Below are 25,906 nucleotides of genomic sequence, written 5' to 3'. Positions count from 1 at the left end.
CCTCCTCTCTTTTCCCCTCCCCTCCCTCCTCCTTCCCTCCTCCTCCTCCTCCTCCTCTTTACTCCCTCCTTCTCCCAGAGGAACCCCGCCCCCTTCCTCCTCCTTCCTCCACCACCTCCACTTTCTAGGATGAGCGCGCGCAGGGCTCGACGGGAGTTGTAGTCCGGCAGCCACTGATACTACGGGGAAACAATGGGACGCTGGGGGCAGCGGGAACTACAAACAGGATGGTGGAGGGCGTGCCCAGCCGGGAGCCGAGGATGCCGGGAGTTAGAGTCCCGTTGCCCCGAGGCTCCCAGTTGCAGAACATCGAGAAGGAGCAGGAACGATGACTACAAACAAGATGGCCTTCTCCCCCGACCCGACCTCCTTCCCAGGCACTCACACGCCCTCCTGTCCACAACCCTCCGCGTGTGTGATACCTGACGGGAGTCGCAGTCCATCTGCTGCCTTCCCGCTGCCATTTCTACTCGTCAGGAACAATGGAAAGGTGAAAAGGAACGAGGACTACAAGCAAGATGGCGGAAGAGGGACCTACACCTGACTAGTAGTCGATCTTACGAGGTGCGATGGGATTAGTAGTTTTCTAGCCTTCCAGTGTTCCTTCAGAATGGCGGAACCAGGAGGACGAGGAGACTACCATAAAGATGGCAGGCCACCTAGCCTCTCCCGGTCTCCGCTTTTCACCACCTTGGGGCACCTCGCCCGCCTGTGGTCTCGAAATCCCCCCAACCAGTGGCGCACGGCCTGACGGGAGTTGCAGTCTCCCGGCTCCCGTCTATCATCTCTAGTCGAGACAATGGAAGGGGATGGGGCGGGGCCACCGGCAAAGATGGCGGCTGCAGGGCTGGGGCGACGGTGACACGGGATGTGTAGTCCAGGCGCCTAGCCTCTTCCCTGCGGAAATAAGGGAGAGAACTACGGTAAAGATGGCGACCTCACCCCCTCGACCTCTGCGCCAGTGCCTGCTGGGAAATGTAGTTCCCTGCCGAGCGCAACAGAGAAAGTACGTCGCTGTTGAAATGTGAATCCCGGCGGACACGCCAAATTGCGAGCGGACGGATACGGAAAGACTCTTTTCTCCTCTCCCCGCCGCCCATCTCTGAACAGCCTGGCGGGAAATGTAGTCCCAAGCTTTCACTCGCGCGTGGAGGGGGAGGATTTATTTCACCAGTGGGGATCAGTGAGGGTGGGGGAGAAAGACGTCGGGCGATCCAGGAATAAAGAATGTCCGCCTCCCCATGGGGTGCGGACTTCGCGTTTCAGGGGAGGGCCCTTAAAGGAAGGCAGCAGGAATCCATCAGTCTTGTCGACCAGGGGGGCGTGGTTCTCGTCGAGCGTGCATTTACACTCTTGTACCCTAGAAAGCCTGGACGCCTGCCACTCGATTCCTGCTCCTCAGACCTCCGGGAACCAGTGTCTTACAAGGCGTGCGGGCTCCGGGGAAAAGGACCTGGAGTCACAGCGAATCCCCGCCCCGCCCCGGGAGCCACCAAACCTTGCTTTTTCTCATCTGCAAAATGGGGACAATAGGGATAATGATCCCCACCTCGAAGCACAATTGGGAGCGTTAAACAAACCAATATTCTTGTCACCAGAGTGCCCAACTCTGGCACGGGGCACGCGGTGGTAGATCCCTTTCTAAGGCCCCTTCTTGCCCAGCCGTTCTGAGAGCCCAGGAATCCATGATGCCGGACGGAGTTAGCTTCTGTGAGAAGAAAACTGATGGGCAGGCTCCTCCCAGCTTGAACCGATCCCAGCCCCTCCTCACCGGGGTCCTCCAGCGTCTGTTACCGAGCACTGCTCCCAGGGGGCGCTCAATCTCCGTTCGACTGGGGTACTACAAACACGATTTCCGCAACGTGGAGTTGCAGGCGCTGCAGCTGTCCAGCCTCATCCCCTGCCTGATTTCCAGTCAGCCTTGGAGGCCTAGACACTTCAACTGCCTATGCAAATGGAAAGGCTTCTCATCTCTCTGCCGTTTTTTGTTTTTTTGTGTGTTTTAAGGTCTTGCTGTGTCGCTTGGGTTGGAGTGTAGTAGCAGGACCAGTTTGCTGCAGCCTCGACCTCCTGGGCTTAAGCGAGCCTCCTGCCTCAGCCTTGTGAATACCTGGGACTTCAGGCACGCGCCACCACACCCAGCTAATTTTTAAACTATAATTTTTTTTTGTTCAGACGAAATCTTGATATGTTGCCCAGGCTGGTCTTGAACTCCTGGCCACAAGTGTTCCTCCCGCCTTGGCCTCCCTAAGTGTTGGGATTATAGGGTGAGCCAGCAGCCATAACCCCCTTCTCAATCTTCCTCCTCCCCTGGAAAACCTGCTCACTTCTGACCCCAAGACAGCCCTCTCCCCTTCCCTCTTTCTCCTGTGTTTGGCAGACCAGCCCCAGCAAGGACTTGGTGGTGGTGGTTTTTCTATCAGGGATGTCAATGACTGGCCAGTGTCCTGTGAAGTCTCAACTTGGCAGAGACGCCCAAGGCTGGATGGGAGGCTCCTTTGCATCTCAGGCTTTATCAGTCAGGAAATCCCTTGCCCTCCCTAGAGGATTGGCTGTCCCCTCTATCCTCACTGCTTGAATTTGGTGTTGCATGATTGATTTCTACCCTGTTCCCTCTGCTTGAGGGCTATCCTCCCCACGTCCATCTCACTTCTCCACCCAGTTCACTATTCATCCTTCAGGTCTCTATTTATGTATTTATTATTTATTGTTCTACTCTCTCACCTTTCTAAAAGGTCTCTATTTAAATGCCACTGTCAATCCCAGCACTTTGGGAGGCCTAGGTGGGCGGATCATGAGGTCAGGAGTTTGAGATCAGGAATGGCCAGTATGGTGAAACCCTGTCTCTCCTAAAAGTACAAAAATTAGCCGGGCATGGTGGCATGTGCCTGTAATCCCAACTACTTAAGAGGCTGAGGCAGGAGAATTGCTTGAACCTGGGAGGCGGAGGTTGCAGTGAGCTGAGATTGTGCCACTGCACTCCATCATGGGCGACAGAGCAAGATTCCGTCTCAAATAAACAAATAAATAAATAAATATGTCACTGTCCTGGCCAGTTGCAGTGGCTCACACCTATAATCCCAACACTTGGGGAGGCCAAGGTGAGAGGATAACTTGAGACTAGGAGTTGAAGACCAGCCAAGGCAACATAGCGAGGCCCCATCTTTACAAAAATACAAAAATTAGCTGGACGTGTAGTCCCAGCTACTTGGGAGGCTGAGGGGCAAGGATTGCTTGAGGCCAGGAGATTGAGCCTGCAGTGAGCTATCGACAGCGAGACTCCATCTCAAAAAAAAAAAAAAAAAAAACAAATCTTATGAGGTTGAATTCCATTTTAGAGAAGAGGAAACTGGGACCCTCAACTGTGCAGAACGGATGAGTGGTACCGCCAGAATTCAAACCCCAGACTCCGGAACTCATGCTCAGAACTACTACAACATTCACAAACGGAGCAAATCCAGTCTTGTGTGCATGTAGTTTGGCATAGCAACAATACTATATTTCTCAGGCAAAATGGGTTTCCAGCTTCTCCTGAAAAATCCTGAAATCTAGTTCAGGACCGTGGATAGTATTTAAAAAAAGAAAAAGAAAATGAAGAAAAGGCCGGGCATGGTGGCTGACACCTGTAATCCCAACACTTTGGGAGGCCAAGGTGGGTGGATCACTTGAGGCCAGGAGTTCAAGACCAGCCTGGCCAACATGGTGAAACCCCGTCTCTACTAAAAATACAAAAATTAGCCGAGCGTGGTGGCGTGCACCTGTAGTCCCAGCTACTCAGGAGGCTGAGGCACGAGAATTGCTTGAACCTGGGAGGCAGAGACTGCAGTGAGTCGAGACAATGCCACTACACTCCAGCCTGGACAACAGAGCGAGACTCGGTCTTGACTTGGTCTCAAAAAAAAAGGGGCGAGTGCGGTGGCTAACACCTGTAATCCTAGCACTTTGGGAGGCCAAGGTAGGCAGATTACCTGGGGTCGGGAGTTTGAGACCAGCCTGACCAACATGGAGAAACCCCGTCTCTACTAAAAATACAAAATTAGTCAGGCATGGTGGCGCATGCCTGTAATCCCAGCTACTCGGGAAGCTGAGGCAGGAGAATCGCTTGAACTGGGAAGGCAGAGGTTGCAGTGAGCCAAAATCGCGCCACTGCGCTCCGGCCTGGGCAACAAGAGTGAAACTCCGTCTCAAAAAAACAAAAAAGAAGAAGAAAAAGAAGGCTTTTATAGCTTCTGCCTAGAAGTGACACATGTCAATTCAGCTCATATTTTATTGACCAGTCAAACAGCTAACCCTGGCCAGGCAAGGTGGCTCACGCACATAATCCCAACACTTTGGGAGGCCGAGTTGGGCAAACCCAGGAGCCCAAGGCCAGCGTGGGCAACTTGGCAAGGCTCTGTCTCTGTAAAAGAATACAAAAATTAGCCGGGGTTGTGGCACACATCTGTAGTCCTAGCTACTCGGGAGGCTGAGGTGGGAGGATCGCTTGAGCCCAGGAGGTCCGGGCTGCAGTGAACCATGATCGAGCCACTGCACTCCAGCCTGGGCGACAGAGCGAGACCCTGTCTAAAAATAATACAGAGATAGCCGTAACTAATTAAAGGGGTTAGAGAAGCCGACTCTTGCCACATGCTTGGAAGGAGAAGAACTGGAAAACTTGTGGACAGCCCTTATCACAAGCACAGCTTCCTGTGGTTCCCAGGGGAAGTTAGTGCCGCCGGATGGAGGCTTTTTATGGGATACCACCCACTGCAAGGCACCCAATAATTGAACTCTTGTTACGTGGGATGGCAACATCCATATAGAACAGAGGAGTCTGATTGACACTGACCAAGGTGGGCGAGTGAATGGAAAATGCCTCTGTGAGAAGCTCAGGGTCAGCCTTGGGATCAGCAATCACTAAAAGCCAAGCTCCCCAAGTTGCAATGGATCTGGTTACTGAAAACTCCAGAAGTGAAGTGTCCAGCTGTGTGTGTGGCTTCAGGTGGCCGAGGAACATGTTAGCAGACTTCACTGGCCAGTGATCCTGGGGGAATGGATGGCATTGATGGCTGGGTTTGGGTTTATTTTCTTTTTTTAGACAGGGTCTTGCTCTCTTGCCCAGGCTGGTGTGAAGTGGTGCAGTCATAGTTCAATGCAGCCTCAACCTCCTGGGCTCAAGTGATTTTCAGCCTCTGGAAGTGCTGGGATTATAGGCATGAGCCACCACAGGAGGCCAATAGCTGGGTTTCTGCTGGCAAAATTTAGAAAAAAAATCAATCAGGTAGGGTGGTGCCTGCCTGTAGTACCGGCTACTCGGGAGGCTGGGGTGGGAGATTGAGCCTGGAAGGTCAAAGCTGCAGTGAGCCACGACTGAGCCACTGCATTCCAGCCTAGGGAACATAAAGAGACCTCATCTCTGAACATAAAATGTATAAATAAATAAATATTAAATGGTAGTTGGCTACCATTGAAAATATTTAAATATCAATCTAAGATTAAATACTTTAAAAAGTCGGAGGTACAGAATGGAATATACTATACATGTTATGAATACTAGTAAATTAAAAGTAGAATATAATGAAGAAAAATCTGGGTGTAGGGAAAGAGTGAAGAAAATGTTAAAAATTAATAGCGACTGGGCTGGGCATGGTGGCGCACACCTGCAATCTCAGCACTTTGGGAGGTCAAGGCAGGTGGGTCACTTAAGCCCAGGAGTTCCAGACTAGCCTGGCCAAGATGGTGAAACCTGGTCTCTACTAAAAATGTAGAAATTAGCCGGGCGTGTTCTCTCATGCCTGTAATCCCCACTACTCGGGAGGTTGAGGCATGAGAATCTCTTGAACCTGGGAGGCGGAGCTTGCAGTGAGCTGAGATCACGCCACTGCACTCCAGCCTGAGCGACAGTGAGACTCCTTCTGAAAAAAAAAAAAAAAAAGAACAAAGGCAGGGCTTGAACGGAAGCCCACTGCCTCCTAAATTGCTGGGATTCCCAAGAATTCAGCTTCTAGTGTGACCAAAACAAAGATAGAGACAAGTTGGCCTGCAGGGTGGGACACAATGGGGGTAGAGGGAGGCGAGTTGCTGACCTCTGACTTCTGTCTAGACAGATGCCTTGGACAACAGAGCTGGGCCTGGGGTGAGGCTAATTCCTCCAGATGTGAAGAAACACCTTAGAGGGGCCGGGCGCGGTGGCTCACACCTGTAACCCCAACACTTTAGGAGGCCGAGGCAGCTGGATCACCTGAGGTTAGGAGTCTGTGACCAGCCTGGCCAACATGGTGAAACCCTCTACTAAAAATACAAAAATTAGCCGGGCGTGGTGGTGGGCACCTGTAATCCCAGCTACTCGGGAGGCTGAGGCAGGAGAATGGTGTGAACCCGGGAGGTGGAGGTTGCAGTGAGCCAAGACCGCCCCACTGCACTCCAGCCTGGGCGACAGAATGAGACTCCGTCTCAAAAATAAAAACAAAAAACAAAAAAACACCTGGGGTGGGGGGCAGAGACAGAGAAAGGGAGGGAAGCCCCAGAGAGAGGCGAGTGGTGGTGGGCTCTGGCAGGATTAGCCTACCCTCCCAGTTGAGGCCTGCCCCATGTACACCGTTCACCTGTGAATAGTACCAGATCAAGTATCCGCCTCACTCTCCCCTCCTCTCCCTCCTCTTCCACCTGCTCCACTACCATGGCACAGCCCATGCCTCGGTGCATCCACTCAATGGGCCTCCTATAATCCCCTGACATCACCAACTGCCTGGCACAGGCCCTGCCGGCCAGCCCTGGCAGCCCCCAACCTTGGAGAGCCTGTTTAAGACCCCTCACCTCAGAATCCATCTTTTCCTTCAACCTCCTCCCTCCTTCAGCTCACAGTTCAGTTCTGGAACCCCACAGCCAGCCCCAAGCTGGGCACAGGAATCTAGCCTCTGTTGTGTGACTCCAGGTAAGTAGCTGCCCCTTTCTGAGCCTCAGGCTCCTTATCTAAGTCTTCCCAACATCCAGCTCATCACATCAACCTGTCTGGGCTTCTTCTCAGCACCATGTCACTTTAGGAAACCTTGCTGTTTGTTAATTCACATGTTTCGTGCTGGTCTCCCCCACTGGACTGTGTGCCTGTGAGGCAGGGACCTTACCTGCCTTACTATTCACCCTGGTGCTGGCACACAGTAGGTGCTCTGTTAATACCTACTGGGGTCAGGTGCAGTGGCTCACACCTGTAATTCTAACATTTTGAAAGGCCAAGGTGGGAGGATCACTTGAGCCTGGGAGGTGGAGGCTACAGTGAGTTATGATGATGCCACTGCACTCCAGCCTGGGGAACAGAGCAAGACCCTGTCTCTCTCTCTCTCTCTCTCTTTTTTTTTTTTTTTTGAGATGTAGTCTCGCTCTGTCACCCAGGCTAGAGTACAGTGGTGCGATCTCAGCTCACTGCAATCTCCGCCTCCCAGGTTCAAGCAATTCTCCTGCCTCAGCCTCCCTAGTAGCTGGGATTACAGGTGCCCGCCACCACACTCGGCTAATATTTTTGTATTTTTAGTAGAGACAGGGTTTCACCATGTCGGCCAGGCTGGTCTCAAACTCCTGACCTCAAGTGATCCACCCGCTTCAGCCTCCCAAATTTCTGAGATTACAGGTGTGAGCCACCACGCCCGGCCGACCCTGTCTCTTAGAAAAACACCTGTTGGCCAGGCACAGTGGCTCATGTCTGTAATCCCAGCACTTTGGGAGCCTCAGGCGGGTGGATCATGAGGTCAGGAGTTCGAGACCAGCCTGACCAACATGGCAAAACCCCATCTCTACTAAAAATATACAAGTTAGCTGGGCATGGTGGCACTTGCCTGTAATCCCAGCTACTCAGAGGAGGCTGAGGCAGGAGAATCGCTTGAACCTGGGAGGCGAAGCAGAGGTTGCAGTGAGCTGAGATCATGCCACTGCACTCCAGCCTGGGCGACAGAGTGAGACTCTGTCTCAAAAATAAAAAAATAGAAAAATAAAAATAAAACACCTCTTGAGTGACCGTGTGGGCCCCTCTGCCTCCAGGTCACCACCTGACCAGGAAAACTAGGGTGGAGCAGGATTACAGCCTGCTAGGGTGGGAGTCTGACCGATCACTGCCTGACTCGGGGTGGGCAGGGGATGAGAACTGAACATTGGCTCCACGATGGAGAGATTGTGGAAGCACTGGAGAAAGACCAGAACCCAGCGTCTACCTCTCTGACCCTGCCCCTCTGCTGCAAGGCTTCCCCAAGGGACAGGGTCTCAGGTGTGTGTGTGTGTAAGTCCAAATGTGTTGTGCCTGGGCAAAGGGATGAGATCTCCTGGTGTATCAGAGGCTGAGATGTGGCCAGGTCCCATGATCCCTGGTCCCCACCTCTGCGTGCATCTGTGGGCATGAGGTGTGTGCCCCACGTCCGCTCTGTGCAGGTGCCTCTGGCTGGGCCCCCAGGGATGCAGTATGGGCTCTCCTGTGTGCACGCATGTGTCTGGCACTGTGTGTGTGATGTGTGTAGGCCTGGCATGATCCCACATATAAGTGGCCATGCCTACTAAAGTGTCACTTCCACGAGGGCAGGGATTTTTGTTTGTCTTGTTCCATGCTCCGTCCCCAGCACTTAAAACAGGGACTGGTGTACAAACAGGGCCCATAAGCCCTGAATGAATGAGCGCATGAAAGTGTATGCCCATGCCTGTGTGTGCCCACATGCCAATGCGTGTGTAGACGTGTGACTGTTCCTGTGCCTAAGGGTGCACCTGGGTGTGGATGATGATGTTGCTCACACACCACCCCGCTGTCCTTTTCCCAAACTCCTTGGGAGCCCGGGTTGAGCGCCTGGGTCCCTGTGGGGCGGAGCAGGGGGAGGCCTCCTCTGGGAAACTGGATCCCAGGACGTGCAGAACAGCAGGGAGTGGGGTGGCCCCTTTGTCCCTGGATAATCCTCATCACGCCCTTGCCCCCTCCCCCCTAGCCACCAGGGTTTAGGGTCGAGTTTGGGACCTGGAGGAGCCTGGGGGTCCCATCTGTGTCCCCTTTCCTACCCGTTTCCTGCCTCTGGGGCTTCTGTGGCCTAGTCCCAGGCCTCATCGTGTGGAATGTATGTACCCCTTCTGGGTTCTCCCACCCGCTCCCTGTCCTGACTGGTAGCCAGGTCTGTCTGTCATTCTTTGCCAGGGACCTGCCTGCTCCTGCCCCTCTCCCTAGGTTGTGACTTCCTCCCTCCCTCTTGGGCCGCCCTGGGGCTCAGCCCCAGGTATAAAGACACCTGAGGGGCAGAAGGACAGGTGTCCTGAAAGACCCAGAGGCTGCAAAGAGGAGGAAGCCGAGGAGAGAGCATGAGCTGTCCACTGGGTGAGTGAGGGGCAGGGGCGCCAGGCCCCAGAGACACAGGAGCGGGGGACCCACAGAGCCCCTCCTCTTTCTGACTCAGGTGTCCAGCTCTCTTTGCACCTGCTGATCCTCCCTCCAAATCCTCCCATATCAAGGCTTCCTTCATCATTAATTTGACAAATATTTATTGAATGCCTCTCATGTGCTAGGTACCGTTTGAAGCATCTGGTGAGACAGCAGTGAACGAACGCAAAAATCCATGGCCTCATGGAAATTTCATTCTGCAGACACACAATACATGTGTCTTATTAGTAATAAGAAAACTGTAAAGATAGTGTGACAGAAAGTGGTGCAGTGATCTAACTGTGACTTTTTTTGTTGGTTTGTTTGTTTTTTCAGACAGGGTCTTGCTCTGTGGCCCAGGCTGGAGTGCAGTGGCAGAATCTTTGCTCATTGTAGCCTTAAACTCCAGGGCTCAAGCAATCCTCCTGCCTCAGCCTCCTGAATAGCTGGGACCACAGGTGCACGACACCAGGTTATGCTAATTCTTTTTTTTTTTTTTTTTTTTGAGATGGAGTTTTTGTTCCATTGCCCAGGCTGGTGTGCAGTGGCACGATCTCGGCTCACTGCAACCTCCTGGGTTCAAGTGATTCTCCTGCCTCAGCCTCCCGAGTAGGTGGGATTACAGGTGCCCACCACCAAAGCTGGCTAATTTTTCTTTTGGTAGTAGAGACAGGGTTTCACCATGTTGGCCAGGCTGATCTCGAACTCCTGACCTCAAGTGATCCACCTGCCTCGGCCTCCCAAAGTGCTGGGATTGCAGGTGTGAACCGCTGCAAGCCTGAAGTTCGTCAAATGAATGAGTGAAATGGTCTTCCCTCTCAGGCTTCTCTGAGTTGCTCCTGAACTCTGGGAACTCAGGAATGTGGAAACGGGGATGAAGGAGGCTGCCCTGGGTTTGTCTCTCATCTCCGTTGCTCCTGGGTGGTGACCTTAGGTTATTCTTCTCCTCTCTGAGCCTCACACTGTTGGTGGGAACATAGACTGGACCAGATCTTTTTTTTATTTTTTTGAGACGAAGTCTCACTCTACTGCCCAGGCTGGAGTGCAGTGGTACGATCTCAGGTTACTGCAACCTCTGCCTCCTGGGTTCAAGCGATTCTCCTGCCTCAGCATCCTGAGTAGCTGGGATTACAGGTGTACACCATCACGCCCAGCTAATTTTGCATTTCAAAGTAGAGATGGGGTTTCACCATATGGGCAAGGCTAGTCTCGAACTCCTGACCTCGTGATCTGCCTGCCTTGGCCTCCCAAAGTGCTGGGATTACAGGCATAAGCCACCGTGCCCGGCCTTTTTTTTTTTTTTTTTTTTTTTTTTTTTTTGAGACGGAGTCTCGCTGTGTTGCCCAGGCTGGAGTGCAGTGGCTTGATCTCAGCTCACTGCAACCTCTGCCTCCCAGGTTCAAGCAATTCTCCTGCCTCAGCCTTCCAAGTAGCTGAGATTACAGGCACCTGCCACACGCCCGGCTAATTTTTTTGTATTTTTAGTAGAGACAGGGTTTCACCATATTGGCCAGGCTGGTCTCAAACTCCTGACCTTGTGGTCCGCCCACCTCGGCCTCTCAAAGTATTGGGATTATAGGCATGAGCTACTGCACTCGGCTTGGACCTGATCTTTGAAAGGACAATTTGGCAGCATCTATTTACATTTAAGATAAGCATGCAGCCAGGTGGAGTGGCTCACACCTGTAATCCCAGCACTCTGGGAGGCCGAGGCAGGAGGATTGCTTGAGGCCGGGAGTTGGAGACCAGTCTGGGCAACATAGCGAGATCCTGTCTCTACATAAAATTTAAAAAATTAACTGAGTGTGGTGGTGTGGGTCTGTAGTCCCAGCTACTTGGGAGGCTAAGGTGGGAGGATCACCTGCTCCCAGGAATTCGAGGCTGCAGTGAGTTATGATCACACCCCTGTATTCCAGCCTGGGTGACAGAGCAAGACACCATCTCTGAAAGAAGGAAAAAAGTCACACTTGCGTTGGCTGCCTTTAAAGCACAGAGCTAGCAGGATTTCCTGTGGGACTGGGTGTGCAGAGTAAGAAAAAAATGAAGCATCAAAGAGCACACCATGACTTTGGCCTGAACAATTGGAAGAATGGAAATGCCTTTACCTGAGACAGGGGAGCCTGGGAGAGGAGGGGCTTGGGGGGAATATTCAAGAATTAAATCCTGGATATTTTGGGTTTGAGATGCTTACTAATATTCAAGTGAAAATGTCAAGTAGCTGAATCAATGAGCCTGGAGTTCAGAGTGTTCTGGGCCGGGATAATCTACCTGCAGGAGGGTTTGTCACTGACTTGGATATGCAAGATCGCTGTAGCCCACAAGGGATGGGACCTTTTCCTGAGTTGTGGAGATGAATGAATGAATCAGAGGCAGGGTCAGGGCCACAGTGCTGACCTCTGACTTCCTCCGCCAGCCCACCTCTGCCTGCTGACCCTGCTGTTGCCACCCCTCAGCTCAGCAGCCCCCATCTCCCTGGCTGAGTCCATCAGTCAAGCCTATAGCCTGGCCCTCTACATGCAGAAGAACACATCAGTGCTGCTGCAGACTTACGTGAGTGACAAGGGGCATGAGCAGGGGACAAGGGGAGAGGGATGCTGCCTCCCTGGCCCTACCATGGGTAGGGTGAGCAGAACAAGTCCAGAAGAAGACTCCTCCATGGCCCAAGGGGACAGGGATGCCTGTAACACTCTAGTGTTCACTAGAGCCACACACACTCTTGCCACTCATGTCACTAGTGCCTGGGTGACCTTAGGCAAGTCATTCTTCCTCTCTTGGTCTCAGCTTCCTCATCTGTAAAATGAGATGCTGAGCGTGCCTTTGCTGACCTCCCAGGACTGTGACAGGGTTCAAAGGACACACCGAGAGAGAAGGGCTTTACACAGCCACGTTTAATTCCCCACCATTCATGCTGTGTGATTACCTGGGCCCATGCCTGCTTGGAACTCTATCCCCAATGTCTGTCACCCAGGCTGGAGTGCAGTGGTGTGATCTCGGCTCACTGCAACGTCCACATCCCGGGTTCAAGTGATTCCTGTCCCTCAGCCTCCTGAGTAGCTAGGATTACAGGTGCATGTCACCATGCCTGGCTAATTTTTGTTATTTTCAGTAGAGACAGGGTTTCACCATGTTGGCCAGGCTGGTCTTGAACTCCTGGCCTCAATTGATCCACCTGCCTCAGCCTCCCAATGTGCTGGGATTACAGACATGAGCCACTGTGCCTGTCCTTTACCCCCATTTTCTTACTGACTTTTCAAACAGTTCTAGGAGGTGGAATTATAATCCATTTTACAGATGAAGAAACTGAGTCTTAGAGGGGGGTAATAATTTGCTCGAGGTCACAGAGCTAATAACTGGCAGTGCCAGGATCTGAAACCAGGTCTGTGGAATTTCCTCCCCCTTCCATGGCCTCCCACACTGTCTGGAAGTTAAAGCTGGAAGCCTGCTGTCTGAGTCTGACCCACAGCTGTTGTTTTGTTTGGCCCATACATCTCCTGTTCAAAGCTTGAATATGAGTGGAATGCCTCTCCGTAGCAGGCACAGGGATACTGTTGGTCAAAACTCCCACCTGGCATTGTAGTCCTGCCTTCTTCGCAACTTACACGATCTGCATGGCCCTGGAGCCCCTGACATCTGGAGCTCTTTCCCTGGGCTAGATTTCTGGCCCCTGTGAAGTTCTGAACCTTTTGACTTAGTTTCTGGTCCTACAGCTGTCACTATTCCCTGGACAGCCTTGGGCACCCTGAGCCTCAGTTTTTCCACTTGTAAAATGGGAGTGTGGGACCAGGCAATCTGCCAGTTAGGACATCTATCAGTGTGCGCTAAGGTCCCAGGGCCAGGGGCTGTGGTTCACACCTATAATCCCAGCACTTTGGAAGGCTGAGGTGGGAAGATCACCTGAGGTCAGTAGTTCGAGACCAGCCTGGCCAACATGGCAAAACCCCCTCTCCACTAAAAGTACAAAAATTAGCCAGGTGTGATGGCACATGCCTTTAGTCCCAGCTACTCAAGAGGCTGAGGCAAAAGAATCTCTTGAACCTGAGAGGCAGAGGTTGCAGTGAGGCCAGAATGCACCACTGCATTCTAGCCGGGGTGACAGAATGAGACCCTGTCCCAGAGGGGAAAAAAAAAAAAAGATTCTGGTGATCTTACTTTGTGGAAATAAAAACTTTGATGGGGAAGGTTCTCAATTAAATGTAATAATATTAACAAGTATTTATTAATGATTGTAATAAAATTAACAGGCCAGGCACGGTGGCTTACACCTATAATCCCAGCAATTTGGGAGGCTGAGGAGGGTGGACCACTTGAGGTAAGGAGTTCGAGACCAGCCTGGCCAACATGGTGAAACTCCATCTCTACTAAAAATATAAAAATTAGCCAGGTGTGGTGGCGCACACCTGTAATCCCAGCAACTCGGGAGGCTGAGGCAGGAGAATTGCTTGAACCCAGGAGGCGGAGGTTGTGGTGAGCCAAGATCACACCATTGCACTCCAGCCTGGGTGAGAGAGCAAGACTCCATCTCGGGAAACAAATAAATTAAAATAAATTAAAATAAACAAACATAACTAAATGCCATAAATAAAAAAGATTACCAGGCTGTAACTACATTGTTGATAATATACTTGGTTTAAAATATTACAGTAGGCAGGGCATGGTGGCTCGTGCCTGTAATCCCAGCACTTTGGGAGGCTGAAACAGGTGTGTCACCTGAGGTCAGGAGTTTGAGACCAGCCTGACCAACATAGTAAAACCCGGTCTCTACTAAAAATACAAAATTAGCCAGGTGTGGTGTGGCGTGTGCCTGTAATCACAGCTACTTGGGGGGCTGAGGCAGGAGAATCGCTTGAACTTGGGAGGCAGAGGTTGTGGTAAGCCAAGATCGTGCCATTGCATTCCAGCCTGGGCAACAAGAGTAAAACTCTGTGTCAAAATAAATAAATAAATAATAAAAGAAAAGAAAATATTACAGTAAATAATGTAATCATAGTGTTCATTGATTGATATTAATGTGAATATATTATTAATTAATGATGGCTTATCATACCTTATTGTATATCAGATACTGTATTGTATAGACTGTGCTAAGTGCTTTTTTCTTTTAGAGTTTCACTCTGTCGTCCAGGCTGGAGTGCAGTGGTACAATCTCAGGTCACTGCAACCTCTGCCTCCTGGGTTCAAGCGATTCTCGTGCCTCAGCCTCCCGAGTAGCTGGCCCAGCAGGCATGCACCGCCACAGCTGGCTAATTTTTGTATTTTTAGTAAAGACAGGGTTTTGGCATGTTAACCAGGCTGGTCTCGAACTCCTGAGCTGAAGTGATCTGCCCACCTCGGCCTCCCAAAGTGCCGGGATTACAGCTGTGAGCCACTGTGCCCGGCCTGCTAAGGGCTTTATATATATTATTTCCTATAATCTTCATATTAACACTGCCAGGTGGGACTTTCTGAAGCTTGTGACTCCACGTTGCACAGCTAGCATGCAGAGGATGACACACCTGAGCCTCCTAGGGCCCTTGCCCTGTGTCAGGACATCCCAGCAGCTCCCTGAGACGCAGCAAATGACGACTCCTGGGAAGAAGCCAGTCTCAGTGGGCAGGCATGAATTCAGTCTCAGTGGGCAGGCACCGCTCCGGTCCCCTCACTCCTGTCTCTCTCTGTCCCTCCTGCAGCTCCAGTACCAGGGTAGCCCCTTTAGTGACCCTGGCTTCTCAGCCCCTGAGCTCCAGCTCAGCAGCCTGCCTCCTGCCACTGCCTTCTTCAAGACCTGGCGCACCCTAGATGATGGGGAAAGGCTGAGCCTTGCCCAGGGGGCCTTCCTGGCCTTGACCCAGCACCTCCAGCTCGTGAGGGACGACCAGAGCGACCTGAACCCTGGCAGTCCCATCCTGCTGGCTCAGCTCGGGACTGCAAGACTCAGGGCCCAAGGCCTGCTAGGCAACATGGCCGCCATCATGACAGCCCTGGGGCTGCCAATGCCCCCAGAAGAGGATACTCTAGGGCTTGTCACCTTTGGGGCCTCAGCCTTCGAGAGGAAATGTCTAGGCTACGTGGTGACCCGGGAATATGGCCACTGGACAGACCGAGCTGTGAGGGACTTGGCTTTGCTTAAGGCCAAGTACCCAGCATAGAGGGGTAGGACTTCCTGTTAGAGGCTGCAGCACTTCCTCTTTCACAATGGCCTCTTTTCTGCCTTGCTTGTGGGCTAGAAAAAGAGATAAACCTTGTCTAGCAGATGGGGCTTGGGTGCCATGTCTGGGAATATTTCCTGGGAGCCAGGCCTCAATTCCTTATTTCAGGGCCTTCTGGCCCAGGTCCTCTGGCCTGCCTTCCAGGTCTGGGTCAGTCTCCGTGAATACCATTCCATGGGTTACCCATCTAGTGGTACTGGGTGTCCACTTCCTGGTTGGAAAAATGCACCTCTCCAAAGAGGCTTCACCTGTCACTCTATAGGGAGAGGACAGTTGGTCCCCTTCCTAGGCTCTCCCCAAGACCTTCTCCTTTTTGTAATTTTGGACGGCCGGGGCTGCCTTCCTGTCTCTACCTCATTCCCTGTATGAAGATCCTGCCTTTCTAAGCAGACAGGCTTCCTTCTTCCTGCTGAAGCTCATTGGCTCCCCTTGTTGGCCTGTCTGTCTGGGGCTACTCTTCCACTTCTCGTCCTCAGTGGCTTCACTTCCTGATCCATGGAAGCCCAATTCTTGAAGAACTAAGGACTGCATCACATCTGTTTCCTGTTAGGACACATCCACTTCCTGTTCTGGGCTGGCAGAGGGCACCACTGGCCGGGGGCTGTCAGCCTCCTATTTATACTGCTGTGCTTCTTGGGCATGTCTGGGTGACCAGGCTGCACCCCAATGGTCCTTTTCTTCCTAAAGCTATCTCCCCATTTTCAACAACTATATATACAGGTAACTTTAGTTTCATTTTTATTTTTAAACATTTTATTTACAAAAATTAATTTATTTTCAGAAATAAAACTCTCTTAAGGTGTTGCTTGTTTTGTCTCCCCACATCTGGCAGTGGAGGTGTGCAGGGACAGGGCAGAGGGGCTGAAGGAAAGGAAGACATCAAAGGGACAAGGCTGAGGCCTGAAGGGATGGGGTGTGGGAGACTGGGGATGTGGGTGGAGTGAGCCTGAGGAAGGTGGCTGAGATGCGGAGTAGCCTTCCCCCAACAGGACAAGCAGGCACGCCCCTGGCCAGGAAAGCACAGAGAGACAGCCAGACAGGGACAGGGAGACAAGGTGTCACCTCCTTGAGATGAGGCTGAGATGTACACATGAACTCACAAGGGGCCACGGGGAGGCAGGAAGTGGGGATGGAGAAAAACAGAGACCTCCCAAGAGCTGGGTAAAGGGGAAGGCCAAAGGGAACTGAGGCAGGCCCAAGGAAGGAGGGAAAGCAAGAAAACGGTAGACCCAAACGGAGTTACCATGCAGACGAGGAGGGCCCAAGAGTTAAGAGAAGGGAACAGGCAAAGCAAAGAGAGGCTGGGACAGTGGCTCATGCCTGCAATCCAAGCACTTAGGGAGGCTGAAGCGGGAGGATCGCTTGAGCCCAGGGGTTCAAGACCAGCCTGGGCAACATGGCAAAACCTCGTCTCCACAAAAAATAAAATAAAAAATGAGCCGGCTGTGGTGGCGTGTGCCTGTAGTACCAGCTGCTGGGGAGACTGAGGCGAGAGGATGGCTTGAGCCCAGGAGAACAGTGCTGGGATTGTGCCACTGCACTCAGCCTGGGCGAGAGACTGAGACCCTCTGCCCGTCCCCTCCCTTCTCCCCCACAAAAAGCAAAGAAGGCCAAGGCAACCGAGACAGTTAAGAGCAGACAGACACCGAAAGCGGCAGAGAAAGACAAATAAGCAGAGAGAGAAACGGAGCCCAGAGGAGGGAGGCTGCGCGAGCTGCCCCGCCGCGCTCAGGCCGGGCCCCCGGGCAGCAGCTGGCCCAGGTCGCCCTCGGTGCGGCTCAGCCACTCGCGGTAGAGGCCGCACACGCGGAGTCCCAGCACTTTGGCGGGGAAGACCCCGGCGGCGGAGGCGGCAGAGGCGGTGGCGGCGGGGGGCTCGGCCCGGGTCCCGCGATTGGCTGCGCCCAACGCGGCCAGCAAGGCCTCCACTGCGGCGCCCAGGGCCCGGGCCTGGCGCGCCGCGTCCTCTAGGCGGCGCAGCAGGCGCGGCGCGCGCGGGTTCAACTCGGCCTGGCGGCGGCGCACTACTTCCAGCAGCGGGGGCAGCGCGGCCAGCGCCGCCGCGTCCAGCCGCAGCCGCTCGTGCACCGGCAGCCCGGCGTGGCTCGGAGCCGGGGCGCTCAGGCCGGCCACCGGCAGCCGCGGCGGCGAGAAGCTGGGCAGCCCGAAGGGGTCTCCCTGGAGCTGCACCTGCGGAGACACGGCCGGCGGGTCAGCGGGCCCCTGGAGCACGGGCTGGGGGCTGTTAACTGGGTTCTCCAACCCGCTCTCTGGGGGCCTTAGTTTCCTCATCATGCAGATGATAATCCCTCCTAACAGAGCTGCTCTGTTTAAGGCAAAACAAAGTGGCATGCGCTTGACACCAATACCTGTTTCTTCCTCCCTAAACTGGACCCAGGCTGGGCCAGTTTAGGTCAGCTCTTTAGGAGGCCAAGGTGGGAGAATCACTTGAGCCCAGGGGTTCGAGACCAGCCTAGGCAAAATAGCAAGACCCCCAGCTCTAAAAAAATAAATAGCCGGGCGCGGTGGCTCAAGCCTGTAATCCCAGCACTTTGGGAGGCCGAGACGGGTGGATCACGAGGGCAGGAGATCGAGACCATCCTGGCTAACACCGTGAAACCCCGTCTCTACTAAAAAATACAAAAAACTAGCCGGGCGAGGTGGCGGGCGCCTATAGTCCCAGCTACTCGGGAGGCTGAGGCAGGAGAATGGCATAAACCTGGGAGGCAGAGCTTGCAGTGAGCTGAGATCCGGCCACTGCACTCCAGCCTGGGTGATAGAGCGAGACTCCGTCTCAAAAAAAATAAATAAATAAATAAATAAATAAATAAATAAATAAATAAAATAAAATAAAAATAAATAAAATAAAATAGAAATAGTGGGTGTGGTGGCACATGTCTGTAGTCCCAGCTATTCCAGAGGCTGAGGCTGAGGTGGGAGGATTGCTTGAGCCCAGGAGGTCAAGGCTTCAGTGAGCTATGATGGCACCACTGCCCTCCAGCCTGGGTGAGAGTCAGACCCTGTCTCAATAAATAAATAAACAGGACCTAATAACAGCAGCAACGTCATAAGGCAGTTATGACCATGTCAAGTGTTCAAGACAGGGCCTGGCCCCAGGAAGAGTTCAATAAAAATGTCAGCTCTTTTGTTAAAGTTACCTTACAGACCAGAGGTCCAATCCTATCTTCACTTACTAGCTGTGCAGTTTGGGGCAAAACCACTTCCCTTCTCTGAGCCTCAGTCTTCTCATCTGTACAATGAATGAGGGAGCTTCCTGTCCTGTCTTCATGGAAATCATATAAGATAGTCCAGGAGCCAAGGGGGCTTCATTCCCTTCCCTATCCTCCTCAACCTCTGTACCTGCATTGAGCAGGGGTTCAATGAATCAACATCATATGAATGAACAAATGAAACATAAAGGTGGGGCTGGGCATGGTGACTCACGCCTGTGATCCAGGCACTTCGGGAGGCCGACGCGGGCAGATCACCCGAAGTCAGGAGTTCAAGACCCACCTGGCCAACATGGTGAAACCCCATCTCTAAAAATACAAAAATTAGCCAGATGTGGTGGTGGGTGACTAATCCCAGCTACTCGGGAGGCTGAGGCAGAAGAATCCCTTGAACCTGGGGGGAGGAGGTTGCAGTGAACCGAGATCTCACCATTGCACTCCAACCTGGGCCACAAGAGCGAAACTCCGTTTCAAAAAAAGAAAAGAAAAGAAAAGTCAGGCTGGACATACAGTGACTACAGTGACTTACCCTAGGAAGTGGCAGAGCTGGAATTTGAACCAAAGTTCATAGCAGTACAAAGTTAGTTTTGTTTGTTTTAAATAGATGGGGTCTCACACTGTCGTCAAGGGTGGAGAGCGATGGTTTGATCACACAGCCTCCAGGGCTCAAGCAATCCTCACCACTCAGCCTCCTGAGTAGATGGAACCACAGGCATGCACCACCATGCCTGGCTATTTTTTTCTTTTTCTTTTCTTTTCTTTCTTTCTTTCTTTTTTTTTTTTTTTTAAGAGATGAGGGCTCACTGTGTTACCCAGGCTGGTCTCAAACTCCTGAGCTCAAGCAATCCTCCTGCCTCAGCCTCCTAAAGCACTGGGATTACAGGCATGAGCCAATGCACCCAGCCCAAAGCTAGTTCTATTATGCCACTATCCTCCCACTATCCGCTGTCATAGTTGTTACATTATTATTATTATTATTATTATTATTATTATTTTGTTTTGTTTTTTGAGACAGAGTCTCGCTCTGCCCCCAGGCTGGAGTGCAGTGGCGCGATCTCAGCTCACTGCAAGCTCCGCCTCCCAGGTTCACGCCATTCTCCTGCCTCAGCCTCCCGAGTAGCTGGGACTACAGGCGCCAGCCACCTTGCCCTGCTAATTTTTTTTGTATTTTTAGTAGAGGCGGGGTTTCGCCGTGTTAGCCAGGATGGTTTCGATCTCCTGACCTCGTGATCCGCCCGTCTCAGCCTCCCAAAGTGCTGGGATTACAGGCTTGAGCCACCGCGCCCGGTCTACATTATTATTTTTAATGTTATTGTTATGCCTAAGCTCACAGTTAACAAGTTGGCAGACCTACAGTCTGATTCAAAGCTATACCCTCCCTTCACTACACGAGGGTAATTCAGGGAATTATCTTCTTTCCTTGGGCAGGGTCCTCTGTCCAACTAAAGATGTCAGCAGATCCCTGTCTTCTGTAAAAGTGCCCTCTTGGGATAATTGTTGCTCCAGATTGGAACCTCTTCTTGGCTTCCCTGAATATCCCAGATGGGAGAGTTCACAGTTAATCTTGTTTAGCTGCCTCCTTTTACTGTTGGGGAGAGTCCAAGGCCCATGGAGGGAAGGTGTCAAGGTCACACAGAGCCTAGAACCTCAGTTTTCTAAGATACAGATCAGAGTTCTCCTCACTGCCCCAGGCTACCTGGCTACCTCTGACTTAAAGCAACAAGGTCACTTGAGCCCAGGAGTTCAAGACCAGCCTGGGCAATATAGCAAGACCCTGCCTCTACAAAATAATGCAAAAGTTACCCAGGCATGGTGGGGATTGCTTGAGCCCAGGAGGTTGAGGCTGCAGTGAGCCATAATGGCACCACTGCACTCCAGCCTGGGCAACAGAGTGAGGCCTCGTCTCAAAAACAAAGCACTGAGGAGGGTGCCTCCAAACTGGAGAGGACAGAGTGGCATCTGGATCACAGACAGGGTCCTCTTCCAATTTGCTGTGTGGCCGGGGCAAGTTGCTGTCCCTCTCAGGAGCCCTGATTTCCACAGCTGGAAAATGAGGTTGAGAGAATGGGTGATCGAGGACCTCTGTGATGTCTGCTCCCATTCCCCCGGCCCCCGGCACCCCGACCCCCATTGCCACTCACATATTCCTGGAGCAGCTGCTCAGCGTATTTGGTGAGGAGGTGCGCAAGGCTGTGTGTCTGACGGATCTTGGCCTCCAAGTGGGGAAGAAGTGAGACTGAGGAATCAGCCTGGGGGTCCTCTGGTGGGAAAGGGGGAAGGAATGAGGATGGCCCAAACTCCTGCTCATTGATCACCTCTCCCAGGCTGGCTCTTCATTCCTGACCCCATCAGGGTCTGTCCCATTCCAACTGAGGGAAAATGAGGCACCAGATCTTTGTCAAGCAAGTGGTCTACCTGAAATGTATTGCCTGTCCCCAAATCACTGTTGAAATCCTATTAAAGCCAAATTCAAAGACAGTCATGCCTTGCTTAACAATGGGGATACATTCTGAGAAATGCATCCTTAGGCGATTTCATCGTGGTGCAAACATCATAGAGTGTGTTTACACAAACCTAGGTGGTACAGCCTGCTACACGCCCAGGCTATGTGGTGTTAGTCGATTGCTTCTAGGCTGCAGACCTGGACAGCATGTTACGGTACAGCAGGCAACTGGAACACAGTGGTATTTGTGTATTTTAACATAGAAAAGGGCCAGATGAGATTGCTGATGTCTGTAATCTCAGCACTTTGGGAGGCCAAGGCAGGCGGATTGTTTGAGCCCAGGAGTTTGGGACCAGCCTGGGCGATATGGTGAAACTCCATCTTTACAAAAAATACAAAAATAAGCCAGGCATAGTGGCACATGCCGGTAGTCCCAGCTACTTGAGGGGCTGAGATGAGAGGATCACTTGAACCCCGGGAGGTTGAGGCTGCAGTGAACTGTGAGTGTGCCACTGCACTCCAGCCTGGGCAACAAAGTAAGACCCTATCTCTAAATAAATAAATAAATAAATAAATACATAGAAAAGCTACAGTTAAAATAAATACATATGTATGTATTTTATTATATATAATATATATCGGTTGGGCGGGGTGGCTCACACTTGTAATCCCAGCACTTTGGGAGGCCGAGGTGGGCAGATCACTTGAGGTCAGGAGTTCGAGACGAGCCTGGCCAACATGGTGAAACCCTGTTTCTACTAAAAATACAAAAATTAGCCAGGCATTGGGCTCAGTGGCTCACACCTGTAATCCCAGCACTTTGGGAGGATGAGGTGGGCAGATCACTCGAAGTCGGGAGTTTGAGACCATGTAGTGAAACCTTGTCTCTACTAAAAATACAAAAATTAGTCAGGCATGGTGGCGGGTGCCTGTAATCCCAGCTACCGGCGAGGCTGAGGCATGAGAATTGCTTGGACCTGGGAGGCGGAGCTTGCAGTGAGCTGAGATCGGGTCACTGCACTCCAGCCTGGGTGATAGAGTGAGACTTCGTCTCAAAAAAAAAAGAAAAAAGAAAAAAAATGGCTGGGTGCAGTGGTTCACGCCTGTAATCCCAGCACTTTGGGAGGCTGAGGCAGGCGGATCACGAGGTCAAGAGATCAAGACCAACCTGGCCAACATGGTGAAACCCCATCTCTACTAAAAATACAAAAAAAAAAAAAAAAAAAAAAAATTAGCTGGACTTGGTGGCACGTGCCTGTAGTCCCAGCTACTTCAGAGGCTGAGGCAGGAGACTCGCTTGAACCCAGGAGGCAGAGGTTGCAGTGAGCCGAGGCCACTGCACTCCAGCCTGGTGACAGAGCAAGACTCCATCTCAAAAAAAAAAAATTAGCTAGACATGGTGGCATGCACCTGTAATTCCAGGTACTCAGGAGGCTGAGGCAGGAGAAGTGCTTGAACCCGGGAGGTGGAGGTTGTAGTGAGCTGAGGGTGCGCCACTGCACTCCAGCCTGGGCAACAGAGCTAGACTTCATCTCAAAACAAACGAACAAATACATACATACACACACACATATATAAATATATATAATTATATATTATATATAGAAAATTATATATATACATACATAAATACACACACACACACACACACACACACACACAGACGGAGTCTCGCTCTTTCACCCAGGATGGGGTGCAGTGGTGCAATTTTGGCTCACTGCAGCCTCGACCTCCTGGGCTCAAGCGATCCCCCTCCTCAGTTCCTGTGTAGCTGGGACTATAGGCATGTGCCACCACGCCCAGTTAATTTTTGTATTTTTTGTAGAGACAGGGTTTCACCATGTTGCCCAGGCTAAAAGTGCATATAATCTTATGGGACCTCCATTGTCTGTGCGGTCCACCTGTTGACCAAATGTTGTTATGCAGTGCATGACTGTACTACCACCACAGTGCAGCCTCCAGAATCACTCCGCCTTTGTAAACGAACTCCTTCCTTTGACTTAAGGCCATTTGCATGAGTTCCAGGGTAGCTCTTTTAATGGCTTTTTTTCTGTGTATATCTGCCTTAGCCTGAGAACCCTTTGAGGACAGGGCTTACATATTTCTAACTCAGTGACTGCTAGTGGACTTCGACATTATCGAAGCACAGAACTTCACATCGGAAGGTGCCTTGAAGGCCTGTTTTACAGATAGGGTGACTGACGTCCATTTCCATTTCTCTCCCTGATGCCCCTTCCGTGCGAGGCGCTGGCCTGGCTAGTCAGCGAATCAAGGTCCGCAAGAGCCAGTGTCTGGCGCCCCGGGAGGGACTCCATTTCCCGAAACGCACAGCGCGCTCCAGATGCGCGCTGGAGAATGTAGTGACCCGGTGCCCCGCCCCGCCCCCACCCCGCGCCAGAGTTTCCCTGCACCAGTCGCGATCCTCAGCAGCCCAGACTTTGGTCTCCTGTTGTCACTTACTACTTCCTGTGACTCCAAGACTGCCTTTCCTTACTCTACCCCTTCCTCCAGTCCCCCAGCTCTGATTCTTTCCCGAGACTCAGTGGACGCAGGGGTCCTTCCCCAGCCCCGACCCCAGTCCTCCCCAAGAGTGTACTCGAACCGTTGATCTAAGTCCTGAGCCCAAGTCCCTGAAACCTCAGCCCCAGGCCTCCTCTAAACCCTAGCGCCTGTCGTTTCTCACAACTCACCCGCTCGCTCGTTACCTGACACCGGAGCCCTGCTCTTCCCCGCCAAGGCCGCTCCCCTCCCGGCCCTGGGGGTGGCGGAGACCCAGACCCCCAGCTTCCAACCCCTCTGACTCCTGCGGCCCTCAGCGACCCGGCGTCCGGTCCCTCAGCCCCTTACCCAGACTTCCCTCCCTCCGGCTCATGCTGGCCCCTGGCTGATCCCGGCTCCCTCCACGCCCCCCTTTGGAAGGGGGAGAAAGGGGAAAGGGCTGGGGGCGTGGCCCGGGCGCAGCCAATCAGAGCCCAGACCCCAAACATTTCAGCCTACCCCCCCTTTTCAGACAGGATTCCTTGGCCCTGAGCTCAGTTCCTCGCCCGTGGGGCCTAGTAGGGGAAGGGGCCCGAGCTGGGAGGCAAGTTGTCCGCCGGGTGGACAGGCCCTCAGGGCTGGGGGTGTCAGCGCCTGGAAGGCAGCCCAGTGTCCTGCCGTGGGCTCAGGCTTGGACTTGAGGCAGGGGCTGCTTTGGAGGGAAAGGTGAGGAGACAGGAGAGGGAACAGCCGGACTGGCAGGACAGGAATGCGCAGGCCCTCTCTCTAGTCCGGGGCGCGGCCTGCGAGAGAGGCCACGATGGGGGCCGTCAGGCTCGGGACATGCTTGTCCAGACATACATCTCGTGGCATATCTTAGATGGCTTCCAATCTCATTGTCACAACCACCAGAAGGGAGACAGATATACTGCTGTCCTCCCCTTAGGAGGCCTAGTAACAGAATCACACACACACGCCCCCCAGAAGAACAAGCTTCAGAGACCTGGACAGGAAGTCACACCCACGCATCAACCCCATTAACCTGGTGTAGACTGAAAGGAAGGCACATAGGGATGATCCATACTTGGTTTCTGGCCCCCCCGAGGGGCTCGCGGTCTGTCGGGGAAGCCCATAGACAACAGCAGCTAACGCGGTTTATGAGTGAAGACTGGGAGGAGGCCTGTGTGTGTGCGTGCGCGTGCGTGTGTCTGTGTGCGTGTGTCTGCGTGCATGTGTCTGCGTGCGTGTGTCAGCGTGCGTGCATGCGTGCGGATGTGTGTGCGTATGAGCGTGCGTGTGTGCGAGTGGATGTGTGTGGTGTGAGGGTGCAGGTGTGCGCGTGTGCATGCATGTGCGCGTGCGTGTGTATGTGCGCGCATGTGCGTGTGAGTGGGTGTGTGTGTTGCCGTGAGCAGACAATCCTGGAATAAAGGAAGAAAGAGTTTAACTGGAGAGGGCACAGCAGATGGAATTGAGTCAGACGATTAGGGCCCACAATCACATGTGCATTAACCGTAAATATTTATTGGGCATTTACCATGTGCTGGGAACTGTTCTAAGAGCTATACACACATTAACTAACTCCTATGTTATAGATGCGGAATAGAGAGAAGTGACTTGTCCAGGGTAACACAGTTGGGTGTGGCGCAGCTGGGATTTTACCTAAGCAGCTTGGCTCAAAAAATGCTATCCTAACCATGCTCCTAACCCCTTATACCCTTAACCGCGGGACATGGTCACGCCCAAACTCACAGACACAACAGGCACATCTTGAAACACACACACACACACACACATACACAGCAGCGCAAATTTTGACATGGTCTTATCTGCTGACAAGCCAGCCTCAAATAAAGTCAACCAAGACACACTCACTTTCTTTAAGTAATGCACATTTTATTTAAGTCATGTGATGGATTTTCACAGAGTACATATGCCCAGGGAACCAGCACCGGATCACACAACAGAACTGGATCAGCTCCCAGAAGCTCTCCCCTCATCCCCTCCCAATCCTAAGGGCGACCACTATCTTGACTTTGGTGCACTTTAAATTAGTTTTGTCTGGTTCTGAACGTAATACACCTGGAACCATCTAGTATGTACTGTTGTATTTGGCTTCTCTCACTCAAGATTTCGTCATGCGACTTGTCTATGTTGCTGGGTGTAGCCGGGCATGTCACTCCCGTTGCTGTGTCTATGTGCATGGTAATGA

At 52.3% G+C, this 25,906-nt stretch overlaps 2 protein-coding genes across 2 annotated transcripts; one reads left to right on the top strand and one right to left on the bottom strand.

Annotated features, from left to right (window-relative positions):
• The first annotated feature begins 9,300 nt into the window (after positions 1 to 9,300).
• On the top strand, positions 9,301 to 15,483 carry LOC104661595 (cardiotrophin-2). The gene is made up of 3 exons (XM_010362286.1): positions 9,301 to 9,316; positions 11,772 to 11,908; positions 15,025 to 15,483. Exons 1-3 carry the CDS (start codon positions 9,301 to 9,303, stop codon positions 15,481 to 15,483), a joined length of 612 nt encoding a protein of 203 aa, XP_010360588.1.
• A 781-nt stretch (positions 15,484 to 16,264) lies between these two features.
• CTF1 (cardiotrophin 1) lies at positions 16,265 to 24,119 on the bottom strand. The gene is made up of 3 exons (XM_030924859.1): positions 24,064 to 24,119; positions 20,915 to 21,033; positions 16,265 to 17,733 (listed from the first exon to the last, which is right to left on the bottom strand). Exons 1-3 carry the CDS (start codon positions 24,086 to 24,088, stop codon positions 17,272 to 17,274), a joined length of 606 nt encoding a protein of 201 aa, XP_030780719.1. The 5' UTR covers positions 24,089 to 24,119; the 3' UTR covers positions 16,265 to 17,271.
• Between the last annotated feature and the right edge of the window lie 1,787 nt (positions 24,120 to 25,906).

Source organism: Rhinopithecus roxellana, chromosome 20, assembly GCF_007565055.1.
Source record: "Rhinopithecus roxellana isolate Shanxi Qingling chromosome 20, ASM756505v1, whole genome shotgun sequence".
Lineage (NCBI taxonomy): Eukaryota > Metazoa > Chordata > Mammalia > Primates > Cercopithecidae > Rhinopithecus > Rhinopithecus roxellana.
Note: the sequence above shows the minus strand (reverse complement) of the source record. Positions and strands in the feature narration are given on the sequence as shown.